The 26414-nt window shown below is 48.3% G+C and overlaps 2 protein-coding genes and 1 long non-coding RNA gene across 3 annotated transcripts in view; 2 read left to right on the top strand and 1 right to left on the bottom strand.

Moving 5' to 3' along the window:
* The window catches only part of taok1a (TAO kinase 1a), a 38979-nt gene extending 21642 nt beyond the window's left edge, over positions 1–17337 (top strand). Inside the window, exons 5-20 of the mRNA XM_066695952.1 lie at positions 107–152; positions 622–718; positions 825–938; positions 2459–2550; positions 3963–4056; positions 4214–4295; positions 4703–4870; positions 4998–5201; positions 5346–5483; positions 5579–5815; positions 6604–6732; positions 7062–7265; positions 7539–7778; positions 7963–8175; positions 8327–8509; positions 8722–17337. Of these exons, the coding sequence (XP_066552049.1) occupies positions 107–152; positions 622–718; positions 825–938; positions 2459–2550; positions 3963–4056; positions 4214–4295; positions 4703–4870; positions 4998–5201; positions 5346–5483; positions 5579–5815; positions 6604–6732; positions 7062–7265; positions 7539–7778; positions 7963–8175; positions 8327–8509; positions 8722–9240 (2760 nt within the window). The 3' untranslated portion in view covers positions 9241–17337. The remainder of the gene's footprint in view (positions 1–106; positions 153–621; positions 719–824; positions 939–2458; positions 2551–3962; positions 4057–4213; positions 4296–4702; positions 4871–4997; positions 5202–5345; positions 5484–5578; positions 5816–6603; positions 6733–7061; positions 7266–7538; positions 7779–7962; positions 8176–8326; positions 8510–8721) is intronic.
* Positions 17338–18286: 949 nt separating this feature from the next.
* LOC136718270 (protein ABHD15) lies at positions 18287–21066 on the bottom strand. The gene is made up of 2 exons (XM_066695953.1): positions 19677–21066; positions 18287–19147 (listed from the first exon to the last, which is right to left on the bottom strand). Exons 1-2 carry the CDS (start codon positions 20522–20524, stop codon positions 18553–18555), a joined length of 1443 nt encoding a protein of 480 aa, XP_066552050.1. The 5' UTR covers positions 20525–21066; the 3' UTR covers positions 18287–18552.
* A 1556-nt stretch (positions 21067–22622) lies between these two features.
* LOC136717918 (uncharacterized) lies at positions 22623–24013 on the top strand. The gene is made up of 3 exons (XR_010805245.1): positions 22623–22870; positions 23374–23564; positions 23664–24013. It is a non-coding gene; the product is annotated as an uncharacterized LOC136717918 (long non-coding RNA).
* Positions 24014–26414: the final 2401 nt, after the last annotated feature.

The following is a 26414-nucleotide window of genomic DNA, read 5'->3' as shown; positions in this document are numbered from 1 at the left end:
ATACAAGGTTCACTGTGTGATATTGACATTGTGTGTTAGGGGTATCTGCGGGTTGGGGCGGGATGGTGATAGAGATTGATTGAGTCTCTGTGCTCTGTCCCTGCAGCTGGTCATGGAGTACTGTTTGGGGTCTGCATCAGACTTGCTGGAGGGTAAGCTGTGAAATTGTGTGCTCTACACTTTGTTTTGTTCTAGTTATTAATATTTTTTGTTCTCCTCTTTGTTTTCTGTTCCAGTTTTCCTGCATATTTCCGGGACACTTTTATGTTTGTTTTTGCTGTTTGTCTATTTGTTTTAATTAACCAGGAAGTCTGTTCAGTTTCTTTAGCATTTCTTGAAGCATTCTTTGGTCAGGCTTCCTAAATACAGCTCAGGAGGAAATTCCTCAGTTAACCCCAGTCAGAGTATGGGAATATGGGAACCACTGACTGAAATATGGATACTGGTGTCAGTAGTGTCAGCCTCCATTTGAGATCCTGTTTTCCACTGCTGTAGATGGGACTCGGGACCATGGACTGTGCACAGTGTACCCAACAACTTGCTACACTTCAAGTGTTTTTACCAGCTAGTCTTTTTTGACTTGTTGGGTGTTAATGTAGCTTTTTCTGCCTTTCTTTGCAGTTCATAAAAAGCCTCTACAGGAAGTGGAGATAGCAGCTATTACCCATGGTGCTTTGCAGGGGTTAGCCTACCTTCATTCCCACAACATGATCCACCGGTGAGTGAGGGGAGTGGGGTGTAGGCAGTGCATAAACAGTGCAGTGCTCTATCCCAGACATATGAAGAACAGAGTTAACAATCATATTTTTCGCTGTGTGTTACAGGGACATCAAGGCCGGGAACATCCTCCTCACAGAGCCGGGCCAGGTGAAGCTCGCTGACTTCGGCTCCGCCTCCATTGCCTCTCCTGCCAATTCCTTCGTGGGGACTCCATATTGGTAAGGGGCCTGGGAGCAGCGCAGGGTGGCGGAGCACCCCGGTATTCACTCTCTGATTCGCTACACCTTCACAAAAACATATTCATGTTATTTGTGCAGAAAGATTGTGTTTCATAAGTTTTCTAACTGAGCTGCTTCTGTGCTGAAATGTTGATGATGCCTATGAATTTAATATCAATGTGTTATTTTCTTCTGAATGCAGTTGAATGTGTGGTTTCATCCCTCTACATTATTATTCAGATTTGTTGCACAATAAAGAGTAATTTGTTTTACGGCAGCTGAAATAGAGAGTTCCTTTAGGACTGTCTGGCACTGCAATTCGCATCAGTAACACAAGCTCCACACTGATATCTGTCTTTGACGTGTGTCAGTCAGCTCAAGGCCAGTGCAAGTGGCATCTGTTTAAGATGCACAGAACCGGACAGATCATCGCTGAATGTGTACAGAGTGAAAACAATAATTTCATTACTCTATAGTCAAGATTTTGGAAATGCGAATTTGTAATGAAGTTTAAAAATAACAAAAAGTTAACATAAAACGGTGGCAAATGTATTGTTGTTTTTATATTTTAAACACAGTGGCCATTCACTTTGGGTTTTCTGCTCGTTCTAACACCAAAACCTTAACAGCAGCTGGTTTAGTGATTGGCTCCTGTGACAAGTGAGTAATGGTCAGTTTATTGAAACCACACTTTCCCAGCTCTGGTTGTGAAATAAACAAGACGCGCTCCGCTGACTCATGCGGTCTAACCTACTTTCCTCCAGCACGATTCCAGGCTTGTTTCTCTAGTTGTCTTGGCAGACCTGATCGCATTTTTATTTTTATGTATATTTTTTTTGTATGTGTTTTCCGGTCTGCAATCAGAACTGCTTGGCTAGTAAGGGAAAGTGAAAGAGTGTCTAAACCCTGAAAAGCCACCACCTGTGGCCTCCAGCTCTTTGTCCAGTCTGTCTGTCAGTCAGAGCTGGCTGAGAACTAGTTGTGATTTTACAGGCATGGTCCTGGCCAAGAGGCTCACTCTTAAACATAATAAAACCAGAAATTTACACTCTAATCATATGCTCTGACATCAGAGGAGAAACCTCTCAGTTCTGCAGTTTGCAAACTTTTTCCAACTTGGATTGTTCCATTCAGTCTGCCTGTCTGTTGATATTCGCGTAACACTACTGCGCTCTGCTGTCTGAAGGGTCCTGAGCACGTGAACGTCAACAAAGCAGGTTGTATTGGGGGTTTATTGCACGCTGGTTAAAAATGAGGCATTTGGGGCTACTTGTTTTTTCGCCGAGCCAACTTCCTCATTCCACAGTGCCTTAGGCCCACTGCCCTGGTTGTGGTCTGACAGAGAGCAGGCCAGGGGAAAGCAGATCCACATCCCAGTCCTTCCAGAGACGGACAGACCCCTGCTACAAACATGCCTGCAGCGGGCGAGAGTGAGTGGGAGCTGGCACTGTCCGTAATTAATGCTATTGTGTTTACGCCTTGTGTTTTCTCTTCCCCCCCCCTACCCCACACACACACAGGATGGCCCCAGAGGTGATACTCGCCATGGATGAAGGGCAGTATGATGGGAAGGTGGATGTCTGGTCTCTTGGAATTACATGCATTGAATTAGGTGAGGTCTCTGTCTCGCATGGGGGCTGCAAAGAGCTGGGTGTGTGTAATAGAGACGTCACTGTGCCCGAGGTAGTGCCCTGCCTTTTTCTCTCTCTTCAAATCAGTCTGTCAGTCTGCCTGTCTGTCTTTCTGTCTGTTGCAGGGGTGCCCTCAATCGTCCCAAATTTAGATTTATTTTATTTTTACTACAGCAATTAATGTCATCTGACAACTCTTCTGAGATCTGAGAACCATGTAATAGTTCTTACACACAAATCAGGGCTTGGTGTTTGTAGAATACTAAAACAACAACTGAGCACAGTGCATTTCTCACAGCGCAGCAGTCACATCCATTTATACCCTGCAGCCTTGTGCGCTGTCCCTGTAGACGCTGTGAAACTATTTTGGAAAGGGGCACTGACTGTGAGTCATGACTTCTCTCACTATTGAGGGAACACATCAACCGTAAACTGTTCTGCTGCACTAGATATGTAATTGCCCTTTGCTATGAATCATTTTAAGTTTTTACTTTTAAGTTACACCAGCTATGTTGTTTTTTTCATTCCTTTAACACCTGTAAGACTGTTATATAAATATATTTGTGCCCTTGCATATCAGTCACAGGGGTGAAGCACAACCAACCATGCACTCAATCAGGCTATGCTAAGAACAGGGTTGGCAATAGCTGCACATCACACGCAAGGGCACCCCTGATCTCTACCACCTGCTATGTCTATCTGTCTTTTTGTCTCTGTCTGTCTAGGCCAGTGGCTGTCAACTCCATCCTTCCCAGCTCTGTAACATGTAGCATTTATTTTCTTCCCGTAACTAAATTCAGTGGCAGAATATAGAATGAAGCTTATGAAGTTATATCTTGTTACTTGGAAACAGTAAGTTTTACATCATTGGTGCACAATAGAGTAGATAACCCTCCCCCTTATTGTGCATATAGTACAGTTGGGGTCTTATTGAAAATCTTTTGGATAAATCCTCCCTTCCCTGGGTCTGGTCACATCCGTCCCTGGATTCCCCAACGAAGCCCCCCCCTCATCCATCTGGGTGAGGTCATGCTGTTCGTCTTTATGAAACTATTTCCATATGGTAATGATTCATACAGACATCCGCCAGCGTTACCCCCCACGGAGGGAACAAAATCAAACCAATGGCTTTAAATTGTCCATGTGGTAATGTGCACTGAAATATAACAGGTGTGAGGCTAGACCATCTTTCGGGGCTTTATTCTGAGAAAAAACATGATTTGATAACATTAGCGTTGCACCCGAGAGGAGAGGCGGCGCTCTGCCGGGTGCCGTGCCGGGCGGGAGTTGACGAGCACTGGGCTAGGCGGTGTCCGGGCCAGCTGGGTGCTGTGTGTGGGGGGAGGGGCTCGCCAGGCCAGGGAACTGAGCCTGGTTTCTCTTCTGTTTTCAGCGGAGAGGAAGCCTCCCCTGTTCAATATGAATGCGATGAGTGCCTTATACCACATAGCGCAGAATGAGTCCCCAGCACTGAATTCTAGTGAATGGTGAGTGTGCGTCTCTCTCATCACATTGTCCACACTGTTTTTATTGTATAGTTTTGCATTGCAAAATGGTAAAATGTTCTTGCACATATCTGCGTCGTCTTAACTGTAGCAAAAGTCGGGCTGTGACGTTTGTCCATCCTTGCTCTCCCCCCTCCAGGACAGATTATTTTCGAAACTTTGTCGACTCTTGCCTTCAGAAAATCCCCCAAGACCGTCCCAACTCTGAGGAGCTGCTAAAGGTATGAGGGAGAGCTGGGTGGCAACAGTATTATTGGTTAACAAAGACAAGTAAAGCAATCTGTAGTTGCATGCTAATGTTTTTCTCATTGTTTTGTCTCTGCTACAATAATGCCCTGTGTCAGACCTGTCCACTGAATTATAGTACCACACCAAAAGTTCTCTTTGTAATCAAAAGGTCCCACAGAAGGCTTTTCCTTCCTTACCCGCCTGTATGAGCTTCATTGATTATCTTGGTTTCATTGACAAACAAAAGTGTTGGAATGTATTTGAAGAGCAGTAGAGACTGTGTGAGATCAGTATGAACACTGAGCCGCTGTGACAGCGAGTGGGTGTCAGTGCAGGGGCGAGAGATGGCCTGGTTTGCCGTTGCGATGCTGAGCTCATCGTCTCCCCCTTGTGTCGGCAGCACGCGTTTGTGCAGCGTGAGCGGCCAGAGTCGGTGCTCATGGACCTGATCCTGCGCACCAAGGATGCGGTGCGCGAGCTGGACAACCTGCAGTACCGCAAGATGAAGAAGATCCTGTTCCAAGAGGCGCACAACGGACCGGCCGCCGAGGCCGTGGACGAGGAGGAGGTACGACGATTCTTTAGCAGTTTGTGTACAGAAATGTGCTTTCATTTTTTTTTGTTTACTGTTTATTAACAAAGGTAACTCTTTTCTGCCATCTCTTTCCTTTTCTTTCTGCCACTTCCTCCCCCAGGAGCCTGAGCACAGCGCGGGCCGGACGGGCACGGTGAACAGCGTTGGCAGTAACCAGTCCATCCCCAGTATGTCCATCAGCGCCAGCAGCCAGAGCAGCAGCGTGAACAGCCTGCCGGATGCCGCCGATGACAAGAGTGAGCTGGACATGATGGAGGGAGACCACACGGTGATGTCCAACAGCTCCGTCATCCACCTCAAGCCGGTCAGTCCCAGCTCTGCACACGTGTGTACTGTGAAGCGCACAGGAGAGTGTTGTAGGCTCCTGTGGCGAGATACTTCGAGTGTAAACGCCACATCCACCAACTCACGCTGTGCAGTGTGTAACCAATCTGCTGTGTTTTGCCAGGAGGAGGAGAGTTATCACGACGACCCCGACCCTCACAGCCGGCCCACAGAGCCGCAGTCCCCTCCGGCACAGACCCCACGGCATAAGTCCCACTACCGCAACCGGGAGCACTTCGCCACCATCCGCACTGCCTCACTGGTGAGTACCACGGGCCTTGCTCCACCCCTCGTCTCTCCAATTCCCTCTCCTGCAGCCTAATCTAACCTACCCCCCCATCCTCACCCCTCTCCCAGGTGACCCGTCAGATCCAGGAGCACGAGCAGGACTCCGAGTTGCGGGAGCAGATGTCCGGGTACAAGCGCATGCGGCGGCAGCACCAGAAGCACCTGATGGCCCTGGAGAACAAGCTGAAGGCCGAGATGGACGAGCACCGCCTGCGGCTGGACAAGGAGCTGGAGACGCAGAGGAACAACTTCGCCGCTGAGATGGAGAAGCTGGTGAAGAAGCACCAGGCTGCCATGGAGAAAGATGTAAAGCGGACCACCGTCCCCTCTCCTTTCCTGCCACTCCACCGCACGGCATGGCCCCACGCCACACACAGCTATCTCCTCCTGCTGGCAGACAAACTGGCGCCATTTTTAGACGCCTCACTTTAATGTATATGCCAAAAAAAGCAAGGTATCATATTAGTGGTTTGAGCTCCAGGTTAGATGTATTGGTGTTTTGAGGTGCAAACCTGTGGTGAATGTTCTAAACTGATTCCACACGGATTTTTACAGTAATAGACTAAAAACTCCTGATAGCGCAGTACTTTGATTTGATTTTCTTCTATAAACACACACACGCTGTACACGGCACCACACAATCCACACCCACACTTCTCCAAACCACAGCGCTGTCACAGACACGCTGCTCTCAGCCCCAATCCACCACTTCTAAGGCAGCACTGTTTCTTTCCGCCTAGCCGCTGTGGCACCGACGGCACCCTGAGCCACAAACGCACCCCGTCAGCAGGATCTCAGCGCCCCATCCCTGTGACTCTTACAATGCACGCCAGTGGGCACTGAGACTTCACTGTTCTACCCACATCTTGCCACATCAAACACGCATCTGGCACCAAATCACCACAGTCTTGAGAGCACAATTAATTACAGCTGCGTCAAACCTGTGCTGTGTTCTCGGACCTCACCCAAAACACCACAAGATTTCATATGCACGGCAGCCCCCCGATCACACTGGCTTCCTGTTCATTTCCTAATCTCCTCTGTGCCGAAGGCTGTGCTCTGAGCGTTGCCTGTCCTGTGCCCCCCATCTGCAGGCCAAGACCTTTGCCAACGATGAGAAGAAGTTCCAACAGCACATCCAGGGCCAGCAGAAGAAGGAGCTGAACAGCTTCCTGGAGTCCCAGAAGCGGGAGTACAAGCTGCGCAAGGAGCAGCTAAAAGAGGTACGCTGGTACTTCACGCTCACCCCCCCCCCCCCCCCCCCGTTCTACACCAAACACTGGTAGACTTGATTGCACAGAAAAATGAAATGAAAAAGAACCGTAAGACACTGCGGTGAGGGCGAGAATTCAGCGCCAAACCCCTGGATGCGTTGATCCGGCAGGTGGTGGCAGGTCAGACAGATTGTATTCTTCAGAAGTGCTGTAAAGTTGACTAACTTGCTGTGTCCGTTTGTGTGTGTGTGTGTATTTGTGTGCATCTGTCTCTCTCCACACTGGGGTCTGTCTGTGTGCGTGCGTTTGTGTTTCCCTGTGTTGCCTCTGTCCTTCAGGAGCTGAACGAGAACCAGTCGACGCCCAAGAAGGAGAAGCAGGAGTGGCTCTCCAAGCAGAAGGAGAACTTCCAGCACTTCCAGGCAGAGGAGGAGGCCAACCTGCTGCGGCGCCAGCGGCAGTACCTGGAGCTGGAGTGCCGGCGCTTCAAGCGGCGCATCCTCATCGCACGGCACAACGTGGAGCAGGACCTGGTCAGAGAGGTAAGCTGTCGGCACCCTGGCCCTCTTTCTTGCCCTCGCCCCTCTGCTCCTTTCTCCGGAGGCTTGTTAGAGCTTATCTTATAGTCCGTATTGATCTCGCACACTTGTTCACTGGCCCAGTCATGCCCCCTCAGACACCTACATTCCCTCTCGGTCTCCCTCGCTGTGTACATCTCTCTCCCTGAGATAGCTCTCCTTTACGGTCTCTGTCTCCATCTTCCCCTCGGGTTGCTCTCCTTCACCGAGTCTCACTCCTCTGTCTGTCCCTTACAGGAGCTGAACAAGCGGCAGACCCAGAAGGACCTGGAACATGCCATGCTGCTGCGGCACCACGAGTCCATGCAGGAGCTGGAGTTCCGGCAGCTAAACACCATCCAGAAGATGCGCTGCGAGCTGATCCGCCTGCAACACCAGACCGAGCTCACCAACCAGCTGGAGTACAACAAGCGGCGCGAGCGCGAGCTGCGCCGCAAGCACGTCATGGAGGTCCGCCAGCAGCCCAAGAGCCTCAAGGTACAGGAAGTGATGTCGTAGGCAGAACTGCAAAAGAAACCTAACCCTTAATAACACAGCTCTAGGCTATTCCACTGTACACTTCAGACTATTCCCTTTTGACTTTCCACAGGGAAAAAAGTATTTGAAAAGAAAGAGCGCCTAGGCTTTAGAAAGTCTCATTGTGTGTGTGTTTGTGCTGCAGTCGAAGGAGCTGCAGATTAAGAAGCAGTTCCAGGACACCTGTAAGATCCAAACACGGCAGTACAAGGCCCTCAGGAACCACCTGCTGGAGACCACACCCAAGAGCGACCACAAGGCCGTGCTCAAGCGGCTGAAGGAGGAGCAGACGCGCAAGCTGGCAATCCTGGCTGAGCAGTATGACCACTCGATCAACGAGATGCTGTCCACACAGGCCGTGAGTTGCAGGGAGAGGGGTGGTGTGTGCCGACTGCTCCACACATGGGGGGTTACTGTAAAACACTGTTTTGAGGGTCTTTTCTAAAGGGCTCCTTTGCTGTGGTTGGTGTTTGTGGCCGCCCTGACGTGCTCCCTCTCTCCCCGCGCAGCTGCGTCTGGATGAGGCCCAGGAGGCGGAGTGCCAGGTGCTGAAGATGCAGCTGCAGCAGGAGCTGGAGCTGCTCAACGCCTACCAGAGCAAGATCAAGATGCAGACGGACGCGCAGCACGAGCGCGAGCGCAAGGAGCTGGAGCAGAGGGTGTCCCTGCGACGGGCGCTCCTCGAGCAGAAGGTACAGAGCAGGAGGGTGACCTGTGGGGACAGCCCTCGGCCCTTTCCTTTCTGTTCTCTTTTGCTTTCGGTGTTGTGCTCACATCACCTTGTCTTGTTTAAAGTGTCCTGTTCTTCATGCCTGTCCCTAAGCCAAGTCAGCCTCCCTTTCTCAGTTCTTACAACCCTCCCTGGCACATCAGTGAGCCGCTCTGTGTCCCTCTGTGTCCCCAGATCGAGGAGGAGATGCTTGCCCTGCAGAACGAGCGCTCAGAGCGAATACGCAGCCTGCTGGAGCGGCAGGCACGGGAGATCGAGGCCTTCGACTCGGAGAGCATGCGTCTGGGCTTCAGCAACATGGTGCTGTCCAACCTGTCCCCTGAGGCCTTCAGCCACAGCTTCCCTGGGGCCCCCGGCAGCTGGGCCCACCACCACCACCCGGCTGGCTCCCAGGGGCCGCACTGGGGTGGCGGGGGGCACCACGGCCACCACCACCATTCGGGGTCTAGCCAGGGAGGGGGCCCCCCACAGGCATGGGGCCACGCCATGCAGGGAGGGGGACCCCAGCCCTGGGGACACCCTTCCTCGGGGCCCCTGGGAGCTGTGCCAAGGGGTGGGGGGGGCATGGGGGTGCGGAACAGCCCCCAGGCGCTGCGGCGGACTGCCTCCGGGGGGCGCAGTGAGCAGGGTATGAGCAGGAGCACCAGCATCGCCTCGCAAATATCCAACGGGTCGCACCTGTCCTACACGTAGAGCGCCGCACACTGAGCCGGACTGCACCGCGAGGGTAGGGCCCACTGAGGGGGAGACCTGGGGCGCGGGGCGGCACTGACGGGCCGAGCGACTCCTCTCTCCCTTCCTGTCATCCGCTCCCTGTGTGTTGGTGTGATGGATATAGATTGCTCAAATCATAGGCACTGTTGTTGTCCTGTTTTTTGAACAATCTACTCATCTGTAGACACACAGATCATAATACTATATATTTATGTATATGTTTATATACAGAGACACGCAGGGATGATTTACAAACAATGCACCATATCAGGATAATGACCTCCGAACCCAAGCTCCAGTTAGCAGCTCTGTGAATATGTCTTGCTGGCTGTTATGGCCCATGGACATATACTTTTAATGTTTATTTTTTATTTTTCTCCTATGGTGAATTGTTATTAAATATCTTTGTATGTATGTATATATACATGCATATATATGTGTGTGTCTGTGTGTGTTTGTACACACACATACATTCCCATATATATGTACATATGCAGAAATATAAAAAATATATGTATTTGAAGCCACTGCCCAAGTTTTTCCTACTGTTGCACAGAAGCCACTGTCTGGAGAGTAGAGTCAAATCTGTATGCCTTCACGGTGAAAAAAGACCAGTTCAAATTTGTGTTTACCATAGTCCTGTGCTTTCTACTATTCCATTCGGGGAGGCTGTTTGGGTCTGTGGAACCAGCAACTGGGCCATCCGGGCGCGAGACTGAGGGACTGAGAGTTCACTGTCCGAACCTGCTGCTACCAAACTTTATTTTAGTGGTAGTGACTCACTGCAGACATCATCTGAGAGTGAGCATTTTAAGTTATATTTATATTTTAACTGATTTTAATGTCCCGTGTTTCCCTAGAATCCTTCAGGCTAGCCGAAGCATCTTAGGTTTTGAGCTGCTGATCGTTCGCTCTTGTTCGTCTGTTCATCTGTCGATGTGTGGCAGTAGGGCACAGGGAGTTGCGGTGTTTTTTCCCCAGGAGTCAAAGGGCAGTAGATGTGTAGAGCAGGCAGGGCAGAGCACAGTCCTTCAGGAACCACGGAAACGTCTGTTTTTTATTCCAAAGTCATGCCCTCAACTAACTGATATAATTATTTACTATGTTGGATGTATCTTTTTTTTATAGTTGATTTAAAATTGTTCACTTTATATATTTATATATATTGAGAGATTATAAAATACAATAGGTTTTACATTTCTTGTATTAATCAAACCATATGAGCCGTGTATTAACTGTAGGCTGGACTGGACATCTCCAGAGTCCAGAGTGAGACCCTGGCACCGGCAGGGAGTCCAGCGCCAGGCCTCCCTCTCCGACTCGGGGCTGTTAGAGGCACTTGTTTTAAAGTGCGTCTCTCACGGCATCAGGCACAGCAACCAGAAACCCAGCCTTGTCCAGGGTTTTGCAGCACAAGAGAAACAGGCGGCAGACGTGCGTTGGCAGTTGTGTCCATCGGCCATTTATATTGTGAAAACATGCCCAACTTCCTTCTCCAGCGTCCGTGCCAGAGAGGAGGGGTGGTGGAATGCGGTTTGGTTTCCCTTTTCAGCCCTGCCAGTGAGTTGGGAGCCAGGAGACGGGGGTCTGGTGCCCGCCGTGGCTGGCAAGCTGTGTTGGCAGGGGTCTGAGTGGGTAGTTGCAATCGGATTGGAGTGCTTTACTAGGAGGGCCGGAAGCTGGCGTCTCGGCCTGGGGGGACGGACCTGCCAACTGGGCTGTGCTACGGTGGCGGCAAAGGGCACTGGAATGCCGGTCTGTGTTGGCATTTTGAAGGAGCCGTGCTGCCGCTGTGGGAATATTGCCCATAGCTGACAGGAGGAGAAGAGGGCGACAGGATTCTCTTCAGGGTGACATCATCCTTCCGGCCCTGTTACTGAACAACAGCTGCTGTGAGGAGTTCACCATTACCAACTGTAAATATTTAGTTAAATATGGCATTTGTTAAATAACGGCATTTCTTTTTTGGGGAGGTGGATTTTACATATATAGAGAATTTATTTTAGGCTTTCTGATCAAAACAGCTGTGTTTTATAGTTCTGTTGAGTGAAGAAGGCCGAACCCCCGGTCTGTCTGCCGTCTTACATGCTGTGGCGTTTTATTGTGAGTTTAATCCGGTGGGCGTTCAGAGCTGGCCAGTTTTGCTCAGTGGAGCAGCATTGTTCGCAAGACCTCAATTCAAAGCTACAGCTGCTCTGACCTGGCAGTGCTCAGAGGGACAGCTGGATTAGTGCATCTTACAACAGTTTTTTTGTTGTCCCCCCCCGGCCTCATGGGAGATGATGAATTTCCTTCATTTAAACCCTGCCCATTTGTTCTGCATTTTTACTTTTTCTTTTTGGGGTTCTTCTCGTCTTCACATCTAAAATGACACGTTAAAATGTGAGTACATTATAGTCCGGAATACGCTACAGTAACACACGTTACACTTACACAGTTACAGCACTGCAGTTTTTCTGATCACAGCTGGGATTGTAACGCACATTTCTTATCCCCACACTGCCTTAGCCAAGTCCAGTCATCTTAAGGATATGAGTCAATTAAAACACTAAGGGCTAAATTCCCAAAACATTTCACTCCTCGCTGTTCAGAATTCTGATTTGTCAAATAGGGAGGAGAATTTATATGTAGAAACCATCAGCCTTTAATTCTTCAGTTTTGTTGAAGGTGATTTTTCCCATGTAGAGAAAGAGAAGGTGCTAATGAATTAATTGCCAGTGAAAGACTCACTCAGGCACTACAATGACAGAGACGGCCAAACCAGCTAGTCTTTGTGCCAAAAAGGGATTTTCCCTAGGGGCTTCAACGAAATAGTCCCCACCCCAGCACTGTCCCCCCACAAACCAGCTGATGGGTGTCACACGGAACGAAAGACCTTCAGTCTCATTGAGGTGCTCCCCCCCACTTAATTAACTTCTCTAGACGCCATGTTCACCACACTTTTGCCACATTCTCAGCTCAGACACCACAGCGTTTCTCCCCACCTATCAGAACAGGAAAGACAAAGCAATCCCAGGGTGCAGCGCTGTGCAGCTCTTCTTTATATTACTCCACGCCACAGACGTAAGGGTTAGGAACACCATACGTTCACTCTACAGCCAGCTGCGGGGTCCTGGGCCGCTCATCACAGCCAAAGCACTTTGAGGAGAGACCCGGCAATGCGTTCTTCTTTGCTGCTCACGGCTTTGCAGTGCAGCACCCCAGCCAAAGCACACGCAAGCGCTGACTGGGTTTCCAGCCCACGTGCCGTGCAGCTGAGCATCAATGTGCCAAGTGATTAGTTTTGTTTTGTTTTCTGCCAAAAACATAAACCAATAAAAGCACTCCCTGAGCCACGAGGGAAAGGCAGACAGAAGTGTTGTGTGCACACTGTACCGGACCCGGCAATCTGTAGGGAGCAAATTAAAAACACTGCACTGCTCCAGCTCTTGGTCAGAGAGGATGCATTAAATTACTGTTGCAACAGTAGGCACTCTGATGTTTAGCATTAATAAGAGGTAATGGAATAATACTTCAAATAAAACCACAATTGGCTTGATCCCAGGCAGAGCTGGGGGCCAGTTTTAAGCACAATCCAAAAGGTAGAAGCTGGGAAAGATCTGATGGGTGCATAAACTGAATGACCGCACAATTTGAAGACGAGGGAGATTGATTAAATGTTTTATACAATGTACATGTGTGTAGGTGCGCGGCAGTGTGGAGTAGCGCTTGTGTAGATGAAGTGGGGAATCTGTAACAAGCCCTCCTTGAATATTAACTAGTGCCTTGACACGCTGCAGCCAAACAGAAGCACTTTAGACAGTCTGAAAGTCAGGAGAAGCATATTTACAGCCGTGGGTTTAGAGAGGGGGACACGGAGTAGAGATGCAAGGGGGAATAAACACGTATTCTCAGGGCCCAGGGGGAATAGGGGGTTTGGACTGCCCTGGAGCTGGTCATGGGCTAAAACAAACAAGTATGCCATGGAGGAAGACATCGGTGACTGGAATTGCACGGGAAGTGGAAAGTACCGGTCTGCTGGATGCCAGCGAGCTCTGCTTGTTGAGCAGAGGGGTTTGTAGATGGGTTGGTTGGCGATGGTGTTTCGGAGCGGTTATTGAAGGATTGAAGCAGGTTATGATGGAGTGGAAAAAAGCTAAACCCTGTACAGCTGCAAGGTAGAGCTCTAATAGGACAGGCTTTAGAGAGGGAGATGGCAGGTGCGCTGGTAGGTAGATAACGCCATGTCTGGAACGGGGACTCGCTGTTTCTGTGGAAGGTCATCAGTCATGTGACCTTGGGAGTATAGGAACTGTAGCCAAAGCTGGGTGGGGGGGGGTTGCGTTTTTTGCAGTTGTATTTGAAGTCGGATATTTGTCAGTCTGGCTGATTTCTGTCTGCTGCTGGGGAGAGAACTGCATGTTCTGTATCATACAAGCTGCAGTATTTTAAAAAATAACCTCTCATTTCACTAAATGCTTCCTATGTCAAGAATAGTGCCATGATGTCTTACTGTGCTTAGGATCAATAATCTGTGAGTCACTGACATGCATGGATGTGCTGAATTCGGCTTATATGATTTCATTTTCCTATCTATAAATTAAACTGAGCGTTTTTCTGCGGTTACCACCAATGTGTTTCATCCTTGTAAGAGCCAAACGTCATATCTGTTTGAATTAAAGACTGCGAGGAGGAAGCAAGCTATTAGGGCCGGTCATTCTCCAGTGACTCAGTGGGGTGTGAAGCACTGGAGAAAGAGGAACATCCACAAGGACCATTTGGTTAATATTGTAACAGTCTTGTAGCAGGCTTGTCGGTCCTCAGCTGTCAAGGGAAAGTGGGCTGTTATCAGTGACAGCTGTGTGTCCCAGATACGCCGCCTCTGTCCAGCACAGGGAGGCAGTGGCGGTCGGTGCAATCCAGGCCAGAGGTTGTGTCTCGTGTGTGTTTGTGTGTACAGACAGAGCGTGTGTAAATAAAGACCATATTTGGAAAAGCAAGCAGGTTTGGCAATAAGGTAATTGAGAAAGAAAGAAAGAAAATAAAAAGATGCATATTTATTTAAGCTTCCTTTATGAAACATGATGCAGTTGCAGTATACATGTACAGTGATTCCATACACTAGAGTATATTAAAGAAAACTACATTTGAAATTTAAGATTAAGATGCCAAAGTGAAAGTATTATTGCAAATGCCAAAAGTAAAGCAGGTTCACTGCAGTTTGAAAGGCGTGCTCCATGCGGACTGCACCGCCTTTCACTTGCCATAGAAGATGGACGTGTATAATGGCTGTCGGCTATCACTATGCACTGAGAGATTTTGCTCTGAAACATTTGCTATCATTTTAGGTGAAGGATCACAGTGAGGTTGTCTCCCAGCCCGCGGCCTTCAGCCAGGACTTTGGGCAGCTCTAGGTCAAGGCGGGCGACCTCGGCACTTCGTTCTGTTCCCTTGCACAACAGCACTCCGACTAGTACTTAATGTGCTTCATTAACCTCCAGTTACTCCACTGATCCTGCTGCTGATCACTGAAACGATAAGGATGAGCTGGTACACACACTTGAAGTGGAACGGCCAGGCCGAGGTCGCCCTTGTTCTCCAGAACAGTGATGAGTAAAGTGATTTGAGCGTGATGGCAGAGCTCTCCTCCAGAAGGCGTGTTCTTCCCTCCCCGGGCAGTGGCTTCCCTTCCCCTCCCCCGCCCTTCGGTCCCGTGTCTCCCCTGCCCTCGGTGGGGTGCGGCAGGGCGTGGCCGCACAGTGCTTCTCCTGGGTGGGTGGGTGTTGCTGCTGTTGCCCCTGCGATGCCCCTGCCATTCTCCCCCACCACCCCTTGTCCTCCACACCTCGGGCTGCGTCCAGAGAGACCAGGAGGACACGCAGCACGGCGCTGTTAGAACATGTAAAACAGAGAAATTATACTAAATTTTAAAGAACTACACAGAGGTTTAACGTGGGAAAGATGTGGATATATAAAGTCTCAGACAGTTTTGGGTGGGGTGTATAGGAAATGTTTATATTGTATATTTAGAATTAAAAAAAAAAAAAGAGAAAATAAAAAAATAAATCAAAATTAACTGCTTGTATTGTGAAGACATTAAACAAAAGAGAAAAAAATACATAAATACTTGGTTTCTAACATTAATATTAAAAAAAGAAAAGAAACAAAAAAAATCTTTGTTGTATATGATGTAGTCTGTACAGAGAGAGACGTTCCCTCTGAGAGGCTAACCCCACCGGCTGGTTCTGTATCTGCCAGCCTCCACTCTGCAGGTCCACCATTCGCTTCCTGCTCTCACTCCCTCATGCTCTGTCTTTCGTTCTCTCGCCCGCACTGCCTTGGCAAGACACCGTTTTTATTCATCATCAGGTTATCCACACTTTTTTTTTTTTAATGTACTTTTTTCCCATCTTTTTCGTCACTGCTTTCATGGTTTCTCTCTTCTCTCCCCTCATTATCTTTTTTTTTTTTCTTTATTTCACCAGCTTCATTATCATTATGATTGTGATTATTACTCCTACTACCATTTCCTTTGTTTTGGCCAAGAATCTGTTGTAGCCCCTGTGCACCAAAACCGGAAAGATAAATAAAATTACCCTTTTTGTTTTTGTTTTTTGTTTTGTTTTTTAATTTGATTTAGGAAGGCGGGAGGGAGTAGGTTGAGAGAGGTTTAATAGTTTTACCAATTAGGTGATCTACCATCCCCACTCTCTTTTTGAACACCACGCCCTCCTAATTCCCATCCTCCTGCTGAAATGAACTCGGCCCTTCTTTCTGCAGAACAGTGATGTCAGCGGGCAGCCGACCGAGTCCGCAGGTCGAAGGTAAGGTGGTTTGGCCAATCAGAATCCAACTATTTCTTGTCTCCTTATATAAAAAAAACAATAGTTCCATCTAATTCAAATAGACTGAACAGATCACATCAGGGTCGTTTTAATGTGTTCATTTATTTATTGATTATTATGTTTTGGTCGTTTCTGTTGCCAACAGTACCCAGTGTATCCTCTTAATGTTTTTTATCTTCTAGTTTTATTGTTTTAATCTGCAGATTTGAAACCACTAATAGCAGTGTGCCGACGTCCCCTATTTAAAACCTCTGAGGGTCCTGCTATGCAATTACAGCAGTGATCATTAATTCAAAAATTACCATTAATATCCATTTCAACATTAGGAATTTGTTATCCTACAAAAATGGGATAACGAATTGGTAATAAGTGTTTAAAGTGACAGAATTGTATCTGAGGGTCTCTGCATGTCTTGTGACCTCAGAAGTGGAGAGTAATAACTGTATGGAACTTCCTTTCCTTCAGGGTTAAAACATTACCAAAAGAAGTCTAATATTTTTATTTGCCATTGTGCTTTTATTGGCAGAGCAGATTGTCAAAGCCCTCAGTTTGCTTCTATCTGAACATCTATGTCACTGACGCTCTGTTATGACGCAACTGCTTCTTAATTAAGAGTTTAATACATATATGTGTATGAATATGTATATATATATATTATACATAAACACACACATGAGTAATTGAGATGCCAAATGTTTCTGAAAGCTGAGAATGCCAATGAAAGTGCCCGAGCAGTGCCAGCACTATGCCGTACTGCGGCTGTTGGGGCTGCTTGGGCACAGACGCCAAGAGAGTTTGACAGTTTACTGATTTTGACTGAATGGGTCCTGATTGGCCAAACACCCTGCCTAGTTCCCAGCCAATGGAGAGGTGCTGGTGGGGGGGATTCTAGGACTGGGGAGGGCAGGGGAGGACGGTTTCTGTACAGTGTATTTGTCAGTGTTCTCTTTTTTTTTTTTTTTTTTTTTGTTTTGTTTTGTTTAGTTTCCTCCAGGTTCAACATTACATTACAATCCATATATAACCTGTATTAAATGTATAGATTGTAAAACTGTTACTGAATGTCAGAAAGAAGATTACAAAATAAAAATAAAAAATAAAATAAGTGAATTTAAGAGAGTGAGAGAGAGAGAGAGAGACAGAGAAACAAAATGTAGGGTCATATGTAATATTTTGTTTGTAATTAACCCTTCGTATTCTCGGAGGGATACTGGACAAAGAATCAACTGTAATAAAGTAATTTTAGTACAAAGTGTGTGCTGTGGTCTGTTACAGCCGGGGGAGGTGGGCTCGGCACTCGCACTGTTTCGGAGGATCCCGGTTGGCTTGAGGATGCATGTGAAACGCTTTGTTCTGGGGTTCCAAAGTCATGGGTCATTTTCCTGCAAGTACAAATATAGGTCACCTTCCCGTCTGGCCACTGACTTCTTATTCCTCCTCTTGTGCTCAAGCCTGGCCAGTGAGACCTACCCAAAAATCTCAGTGTCTTTTATTGTGTGTGTTGAATAAAATCGGGACCATTCCGATACGTTCTTGTGTCCCTGGCTGATTTGGAGATCCCGAGATTAATAGTTGACTGATTCATTTCCTGTTTAAACAGAAAGCGCTGCAGGGTTAGGGTCCAAAACCTGCCTTACCACGCCACCGCTAAAGCATTTTTCAAAACAACATGGAAAAAAACCTCGCTATTGGGGCAAAGCTGCTCGTCCTGTGTGCTGTAACATTTCCCAGCAGAGGACATGACGGAGGCCCTCCCCACGTGTCTGACCGCGGCGCTTGGCGTGTTCCCTGTGCCGCCTGGCTCCTCGTCCCCCGCAGGGCCGATCGACCGGTGTTCTCAGCTCCTGGACAGACGCAGGTGTCCTGGCTGTGGCCCAGGGACAGGCAGTGGTCCCCTCGTCACAGCCGGACAAGATCAATTGTTCCGTTCTGGGCCGTGCTGCCACTGTGCAGCGGGGGGGGCTGGCATGTTATTTAGCAGACCTTTTCAACCCAGGCGACGACATGGATTTACCAACACTTAATGACAATGTGCTACATCTCGAGGGTAGCGGCAAAATCCTGCCACGCGTTACAGAGAATATCACTCAAGTATAAACAGGTTTAGTCTGAGTAGGCAAGACTGTGTGCCGACCCCTGTATTGTCATTCACTCCACTGCGGCATCGCTTTTTTCTTCTAAGAAATGCATGTACAAATGTAGTCCGAGAGTGTGGTTTTTATTTTATTTTTTATTTTTAAAAAGGCAGTCCTTTGTAACTTATGAGTAAGATAATCATCTTAACCTTGGAGTTAAAAAAAATCATTTAAAAAGGTTTAGTAAAGAAAGACATTACTCGTTCTCATTTAGGACCTGTCCCCCTTTCTCTCCCCTCCCCGATCTGCTCCGAGTATTGGATCTGTCTGTCTGATCAGTATGTGTAGGATCTTTTTCCTCCATCTCTACTCGGCAGGTACTGTCTCTCTGCTCAGCGGGTGTAGGATCTGTGCCACTGGAACAGGTCAGGCAGGTCGGGCTGGTCAGTGGGGGGCGCGGTGGTGGGGGTGGTCCTGTCCCTCCTCAGCACGGTGCCTCTCCGCCGCCGGGGCAGCTGTGTGCTGGTCCTGCGTCTGGGCAGCAGCCCGCCGCCCCCCAGTCCTCCCCTCTCCTCGGCACGCAGGAACTCACCCACCACCCGGAAGTACTCCAGCGTGGCGGCGTGGCTCCAGCAGGGCTCGCCACGACCCCCGGCCCCAAGGCCACAGTGTCCCCCACACCCCGTCAGCACCAGCAGGAAGTAGGGGCTGCTCCGGAAGAGGTCGAAGGGCAGCGAGGTGCGGGGGTCCCCCCTCAGCGGGTCGTCCCAGCTGCTCAGGCACAGCACCGGCACCGCCACTTCGTCCACATCCCGCAGGGGCTCGTTCTTCTCCCAGTACCCCTCCCAGTCCAGCGGCGCTGGTTGCTCTGTGCCCCCCGCCTTCCCAGTGCCCTTGGAGCAGAACAGGGCCTCCTCAAAGTCACGCAGGGAGGAGCAGCGCAGCGCCGCCTCCACATCCATCACAGAGCTCAGAGTGGTGGCATACCTGAGAGAGAGAGACAGAGCGGGCGGACTGTGCTCAGAGTGCACCTGGAGCGAAAATCCTTACTGGCAACTTCTACATTTAATACCATCAGCTGATCTAAACTGGATACATTTGTCAAAGCCAAGAAATCAATACAGATTGCCATTGCCTTCATAAGAAGCCCCTTCTGACTTCTGCCCCAGTTAAATGGTCATGGCCCCCATCTCTCTCACCATACCATTAACTTATCAAGTGTGGCTCCCAATTGCTGAATTTATGAGCCAGGGCTGGATATGATAGTTCCCAACAAACCACAACATTACATTGTAAAGCACAATATTATAGCATTGACATTGAAATGTAAGTGTTTATTGAGAAGGGTTATCAGAAAAGGATTATAATGTGCTCTCGGAGTACCAAACTTGCCAAGTCTACTGACTGTGGCTTCTATTCATTCGTATATAAACCTGGAAGTGCAGCTCAGGGTCCGGTGTTCTGGGATCTATTGTATCGGACACAATGGCCTAGGATGATGCCGATGTGTTCTTACCTGCTGAGCTGCAGTTTCTGGTAGATCAGCAGGGCCCACCTGTAGGGGGGGGGCAGGGGCGTCTCGAACCACAGCTGGCCGTGGAAGATGGGTGACAGGCAGACCGCGGCTTTGAGGTAGGAGGAGGAGCCGCACTCCCCCAGGTAGGACAGCAGCAACCCAGCCCCCGAGCCCTCACTGACCGCCACCAGCGCTGAGGAGGGGTGGCGGCAGCGGATGTAGGACACGGCCTCGATCAGGTCTGCAGGGTCGCCGAACTGCTGTAGAGCTGGGGTGACCAGCGGGCAGCCGCCCTGCCCCCTGCGGTGGAACACCACCGGGTAGAAGCCCTGCGCCAGTGCCAGTCTGCACAGCCGCAGCACATGCAGTGTCAGCCCCCCCCAACAGTTGGGCACCACGATGAGGATGGAAGGGGTGGCTGAGGGTGCCCGGGGTTTGCCCTGGTCTCTTGGGGTGGCCACCGCCCAGTCTAGGGCCACGACACCCCCGTCCCGCAGCTCCAGGAGGTCCCGAGCGAAGCTCACCTCCCCCGAGGAGTCCCCCACTGGCCAGGCCTGGCTGTGGAGGGTCTGGATGTGCGGGTCACTCCAGGGCCAGGGTACCAGGCTGGGCCGGGCCAGGGAGCCACAGTGCTGCAGCAGGTAGCGGGCCAGGGCTGAGGGCTTAGAGATCAGTTGGGGCCTCTCGGAGTGATCCAGGGGGAAATGCAGCCGAGCCCCCAGCTGACGCCAAATCACCGCACCTAGCCGCCCTACCGCCGCTGCCACCCTGAGCCTGAACAGCCGCAGGAGGAGACCCAAGAACAGCAGGGCCAGCCCCGGGAGCAGGACCACCACAGACTCCTCCATGGGAGCAGCGCACCCGGGCAGGCAGAGTCCCGAGCTCCAGTATGTCCAGGGACAGTAGCTGGTGGTGAAAGGTAGGTTTAGAATTGCCTCTAACACACTTTCGGCTGTGGTCTCCTCTCCCCGGCAGGAATCTCCTGGATCAATGGAGTGTGCTGCCCAGCCCTGTCCACCCCACCGGGTCAGTCCCTCCACTCTCAGCCCCTCTGCCGCACAGTCATTAATGTGTTGCTGTCCACACGGCCCAGCCCCGGTCTGCTCTGTTTACCGCTCTTGCTCGACTTCAAGCACAGAAGAAAAAACTGTTTACCTATAACACCATGTGAGAGCAAGAACAATCAGTTAACAAAGCTAACCGTCCTCCAGCTCTATTTCACTGATAGTGGTTTAAACAAAGGAATCGGGAACACTGAAGAAAGTCGAAAATAATACTTGCTTTTAGAATCTGAGCAGAGCAAGGTGTGAAAATGAAGTTACCACCCCGTGCTAGAGCTCCAGGTCTCCGGCTCGTTCACAGGCAGCTCAGTCCAGCCTCCTTCAGTCTGACAGCCACACAGCCACAGAGGCCCTCCCTCTGCACTGACTGAAACACACACACACACACACACACACACACACACACAGTCCAGAGGTGACGGCACAGAGGGAGATGGACACAGTGACTCCTGAATAAACATGCCTCGGTCCAGTGCAATCAATCATTCACCGCAGCGTTGGCAGGGCTGAAGCGGCAGGGTGGGACGTCTCCTTTGCACTGAGGTCCTGCAGGAAAGACCCGCAACTCCCTCCTCTCTCCTCCCCAGATGGGCCAGACTCCAGGCAAACGGGGCCCAGGCACAGGGGCTCCTAGGAGACTAGAATTCGGCTCCCTCAATGATCGTGATCGAGCTCCGGAGGGGCCAATGTTCAGCCAAATGGCGTTGCTGTTTCACGTCCTTTTGACAGTGACACTGTTTACCTGCCACACTGTGCACCTGAAACACCCAGAAGTCCCCCCCAGCCCCCATACTACAGCAGTCTCATGAATTTAGAGCACAGGGCTGTCGTCACTAGGTGTTTATACCACTATATATTGTGCTTTGATTTGTTGTTACTTGTTTGTACAGAGCTTCTAACATTTATTTGGGCTTGGGAGCTGGCTTGGGGGTTGCAGGGGGAGTTACAGCAGGGCTGTGTGGGGCTACTTGGTTGGGCTAAATGGTTGTGACAGGGAGGTGTGGGGACGACTAGGTGGCTGATTAATTTTTTTCAGTAAAACTTTCACTTGCTACACAGTTTCAGAGTCTGAGCCCCTTCCTGGCTGCTGGATCTGATGTTGGAGCAATCCGAATCGATAGCTGTCAGCCCGCAAACGCCGCTGCCCTCAGACAGCCGACACTGTCCCACACCAAGAGGGGGCGCTGCTTCCGCACTGACACACTACTGGGAACACAGCTCCCATTGCATTCATATTATTCACTCCATATCGTTGTTGTGCTCGAGGAGACTTTAATTATTTATTCGACCGGGTCCTTTGAACAGCACAGCTCTGCTCCTGCTCGGATCTCAGCTCTGGCAACATCAAGTTATTTGGCGCTGTCGGTGTGTTGTGTCCATACTGTACTCCACCTCCTGCAGGCCTCGCCTCTGCGGACACATTATTGCGCACAGCGGCCATCCGCTTCCCCAGGGATAAAAGGCGCCAGTTTTTACAATTGAGCTGATTTTGTTGAACCCACTTTGAAAACCCATTTGAAGCCCAGCTTTTGGGGAACCGCCCGAAAACGGCGATCCCCCAAAATCAGCCGACGTGGCAGAGAACGACCGCCACCGAAACTCACCCCATCAGAAGCCAGACCCCCGCCTGGGCCTCGATCTGGATTCTCATGGAGAGGCCAGGGGCCACAGGGACTAGAGGCTCTAAACTGCGAGCCCTGGGGTTGAAGCTACGCGTAGCCCGCTGAGCCACCACGCCAGCAGAGAGAGACGCGCCTCTTCCCGTGTCAAGCTCTCCTGCGTCAGCCGCTAATTGGCTCATCAGCCGCTAATTGGCTCATCAGCCCCTAATTGGCTCATTAGCCGCTAATTGGCGCACCCCTAGCTGACAGCAGCACCGTGGACGTGTCTGAGGAAGGCAGACGGCGGTGGCGTCACGGCGCAGGCGCGCTGCACTCAGTCAGACGGACTCGCACCGATCGGCGCAGAGAAACGGCGCAGTTTGTTCACATCAGACACTGTCATTAAAGCGGAGTCTGTCTGAGCAGCAGCGGCTGCGCTGAGACGCGTTTAGTGCGCATGTGCAGAACGGTGCTGCCATTGTGTGCGCTGCGTGAAAAGCAACTGTCGACTCGGACAACAACGCGTCTCACGGTAAGTGCGCTCTTTTGGGTCATTAGCTTTATCAGTGTGAGCTTTAACAGTATAATAAGAGTAGACGGTTTGAACGTGGTTTCTGTTAGATGTTGCACTGTAGTGTTTCCGTCTCGGTTTATACAGGTTGTTTTCCCACGTCTGTTGTGTCACATGCGGAGGGGCTCAGTGCGCAGGCGCGCTGTAGAGGCGCTGCTGGTGAAGCGGGTTGAAGTCACGGGTGGGTGTCAGTGCTGATCAGATCGCAGCTCCAGACCCTGAGATCCATCTGTCTGCTCTGTCACTGTCCACTGTCCACAGCACTGCATTGCACAGAGCAGCTTCACTGTGTGAGAGAGAGCGGGTGTTCACCTGACCTGCACCTGATCTGCTGGAGGTGGTCGGCACATATGATGTATTCTCTGTTTTTCAGCTAAACAAAATTAATGTGAGCCACTTTGGTTCTCCCTAAATAATATGTACAGCTTGGTATTTATCTCTATATTAATGTATGTCCATCCCAGGAAGGAGGCTCATTTCCCAGCCACACCAGCCCTGGAGCCCCGTGGCAGCAGACCGAGCCCCTCTGGACCCGGACGGTGGGAGCGGGACACTGGGCACAGTCTGCTGGCGCCCGCAGTCCTGCCTGAGCGGCTCAGTCTCTGCCACCTGCACTTTGCCCACAGCGGGCTCTTCGGGCTGCTCTCATACACAAGTAAGACACTCTACTGACGCGCACGGCTGCATTGTGCTGTGTGTTACAAGGACAGCGCTGATAACGGCAGCAGCATCTTCCTCTGTCTTGGTCTCTCAGGTGTCCTGAAGACGCAGCAGGAGCAGCGCAGCGCCTTTCTGGGGAGAAGCGCCGATGTTCAGGAGGCCGAGCCTTGGTGTCGTGTGCCGTGTTGTCCTTGATTAAAGAGCTGTGTGTTCAGTGTGATGCTCGTGTTGTTGGTGCTCCAGTGAGGCCCTATGGACCCCCTGCGAGGCGGTGCCCCCCCACGCCCTGCTGCTCTGAGGAGGCGCTGCACTCGCGTCCTGGGGCTGGACGGACACACTGTCAGACACATGCACTGCTATAGTGTGTGTGTCACACTGAGATGGGCACAGAAAATACACATCTTTACATATAGAATCTAATGTCCTCAGAAATGTAGTGTATGTGTTATAGCAATACCACTAAATATATATACAAAAATAATACAATACATTGTGTATATATAGACATGTATGCTATATTATAGTTTAATATATGTATAACACTTATAGTAGTATCATATATGTAGCCTGCTAGTGTGTGTATGTATGTGTGTGTATATATATATATATATACACACACACACACAGTTAGAACATGCATAAACACTACTATTACACCAGATTTATATAATTCTAGTAGCAATACCTGAGATGCATATACTATAATAAATAACACTAGTTTTACAACCATTATTTATATACATACAATCATATATTACTTTATATATTATAGTAGTGGCTACATAGACTATATTATAGTGTATATCCTGTATTATAACAGCAGTGTATATACACACACACACTAGTCTAGACTAGTGTGTAAAAATAGTATTATATATATAGGCTACAATACCATAATGGTAATATATTATATATACTACTATATCTTATAGTAGTGGTGAATATACTACAAAACATATAATGCAGTAGTAGTGTATAGTTATTAATACTACATTAGTATTGTGTATATATAACGTGATGTATAAAACTATTATAGTAGTGTTATATATACACCACTGCACATATAATTGCTGTAATAGTAGTGTCCATGCATGTACTAATACACTATGTTATGAGTGTATATACACTATTGTAGTATGAATATATTTTAGTAGCATTATATATAGAAATAGTAGTGGCTATATAGTCTTTTAGTATAAGAGTTAGAGTTACAGTATAGATTTACACTATATGTGTATACTAATAGTATTACAGATACAGTACAACTAATTAATATTAGTGTCTAAATTAAAAACTACTATAGTATATATACACAATAATGCATACAATACGTGATGTATAAAACTACTACAGTAGTAGTACTATACTAGTGCATATATCATTGATGTAATGGCAGTCCATGTCTGTAATATACACTATAGTGTAGGAATATATACTGCAGTACATATAATGTAACAGTGGTGTCTCTATACAGTAAAACTACAATATAGTGTGTAGCATTCACTGATAGTAGTGTAAATATATATATATATATATATATACACACACACACAAATAGTCCTATACTATTATAAAATAGTATATACATAAATACAACAATCCAGTGTGTATATTTACTACTACACTATAGTGTGTACACTATTTTAATAAACAGTATTATAGATGCTACTATACTTCAATGTACATAAATAGTAATGTATTTCCACAGTACTACTACATATATACAGTAGTGAATATACTATAGTGCATATAGATCTACACTACAATAATGAATATATATACAAATGCTATAAAATAAATACACTACAATACTAGATCATATGTAATAGTGGTGTCTAATATTATTTCTTAGCAGATCATCCAGGGCGACTTACAAAATATCAGAGCAATACAATGTATAATAATACAGTGCAGTTCAGGCATAATACATTTTACAAATTTAGAATTTACACAAGTGTACAGGAGATACAGTAAGCAATATATAAGGTCTTACATCCTAGATTGTAAAAGCTGATAAGTCTGTATGTACTATTTATTAGTAGACACTCTTATCCAGGGGAAATTAAAAAAATATATGAGCATTACAGAAGTGCATTACAGATCAAAACATTTCACAATTACACAAGTGCATAGGTAAACATACAGTTAATACAAAATACAAGTCCTACATCATAATCTCTAACAAGTGCAGACAAGAAGAGCTGAGGGAAAGAGCAAATACTTACACATATTGTGTGTGTGTATTATATATACACACACACACACACACACACACACACTAATACTACTATATACATTAACAGTGGTAGATATATGCTACTACTATAAGTATAGTACATATACTAGTATAAAACTATAGTATACACATATCTATAGTAACTACTATGAAATGTCATATTTACAGTGAGGGAAAAAAGTATTTGATCCCCTGCTGATTTTGTACGTTTGCCCACTGACAAAGAAATGATCAGTCTATAATTTTAATGGTAGGTGTATTTTAACAGTGAGAGACAGAATAACAACAAAAAAATCCAGAAAAACGCATTTCAAAAAAGTTATAAATTGATTTGCATGTTAATGAGGGAAATAAGTATTTGATCCCCTATCAATCAGCAAGATTTCTGGCTCCCAGGTGTCTTTTATACAGGTAACGAGCTGAGATTAGGAGCACTCTCTTAAAGGGATAAACCTGTATAAAAGACACCTGTCCACAGAAGCAATCAATCAATCAGATTCCAAACTCTCCACCATGGCCAAGACCAAAAAGCTGTCCAAGGATGTCAGGGACAAGATTGTAGACCTACACAAGTCTGGAATGGGCTATAAGACCATCACCAAGCAGCTT

Source organism: Amia ocellicauda, chromosome 22, assembly GCF_036373705.1.
Source record: "Amia ocellicauda isolate fAmiCal2 chromosome 22, fAmiCal2.hap1, whole genome shotgun sequence".
NCBI lineage: Eukaryota > Metazoa > Chordata > Actinopteri > Amiiformes > Amiidae > Amia > Amia ocellicauda.
Note: the sequence above shows the minus strand (reverse complement) of the source record. Positions and strands in the feature narration are given on the sequence as shown.

Coding starts and splice junctions, on each gene's coding strand:
- LOC136718270 (XM_066695953.1), bottom strand. CDS start 20,524: ATGGAGGAGTCTGTGGTGGTCCTGCTCCCGGGGCTGGCCCTGCTGTTC. Junction 19,148..19,676: donor CAGAAACTGCAGCTCAGCAG/GTAAGAACACAT, acceptor TCTCTCTCTCAG/GTATGCCACCACTCTGAGCT.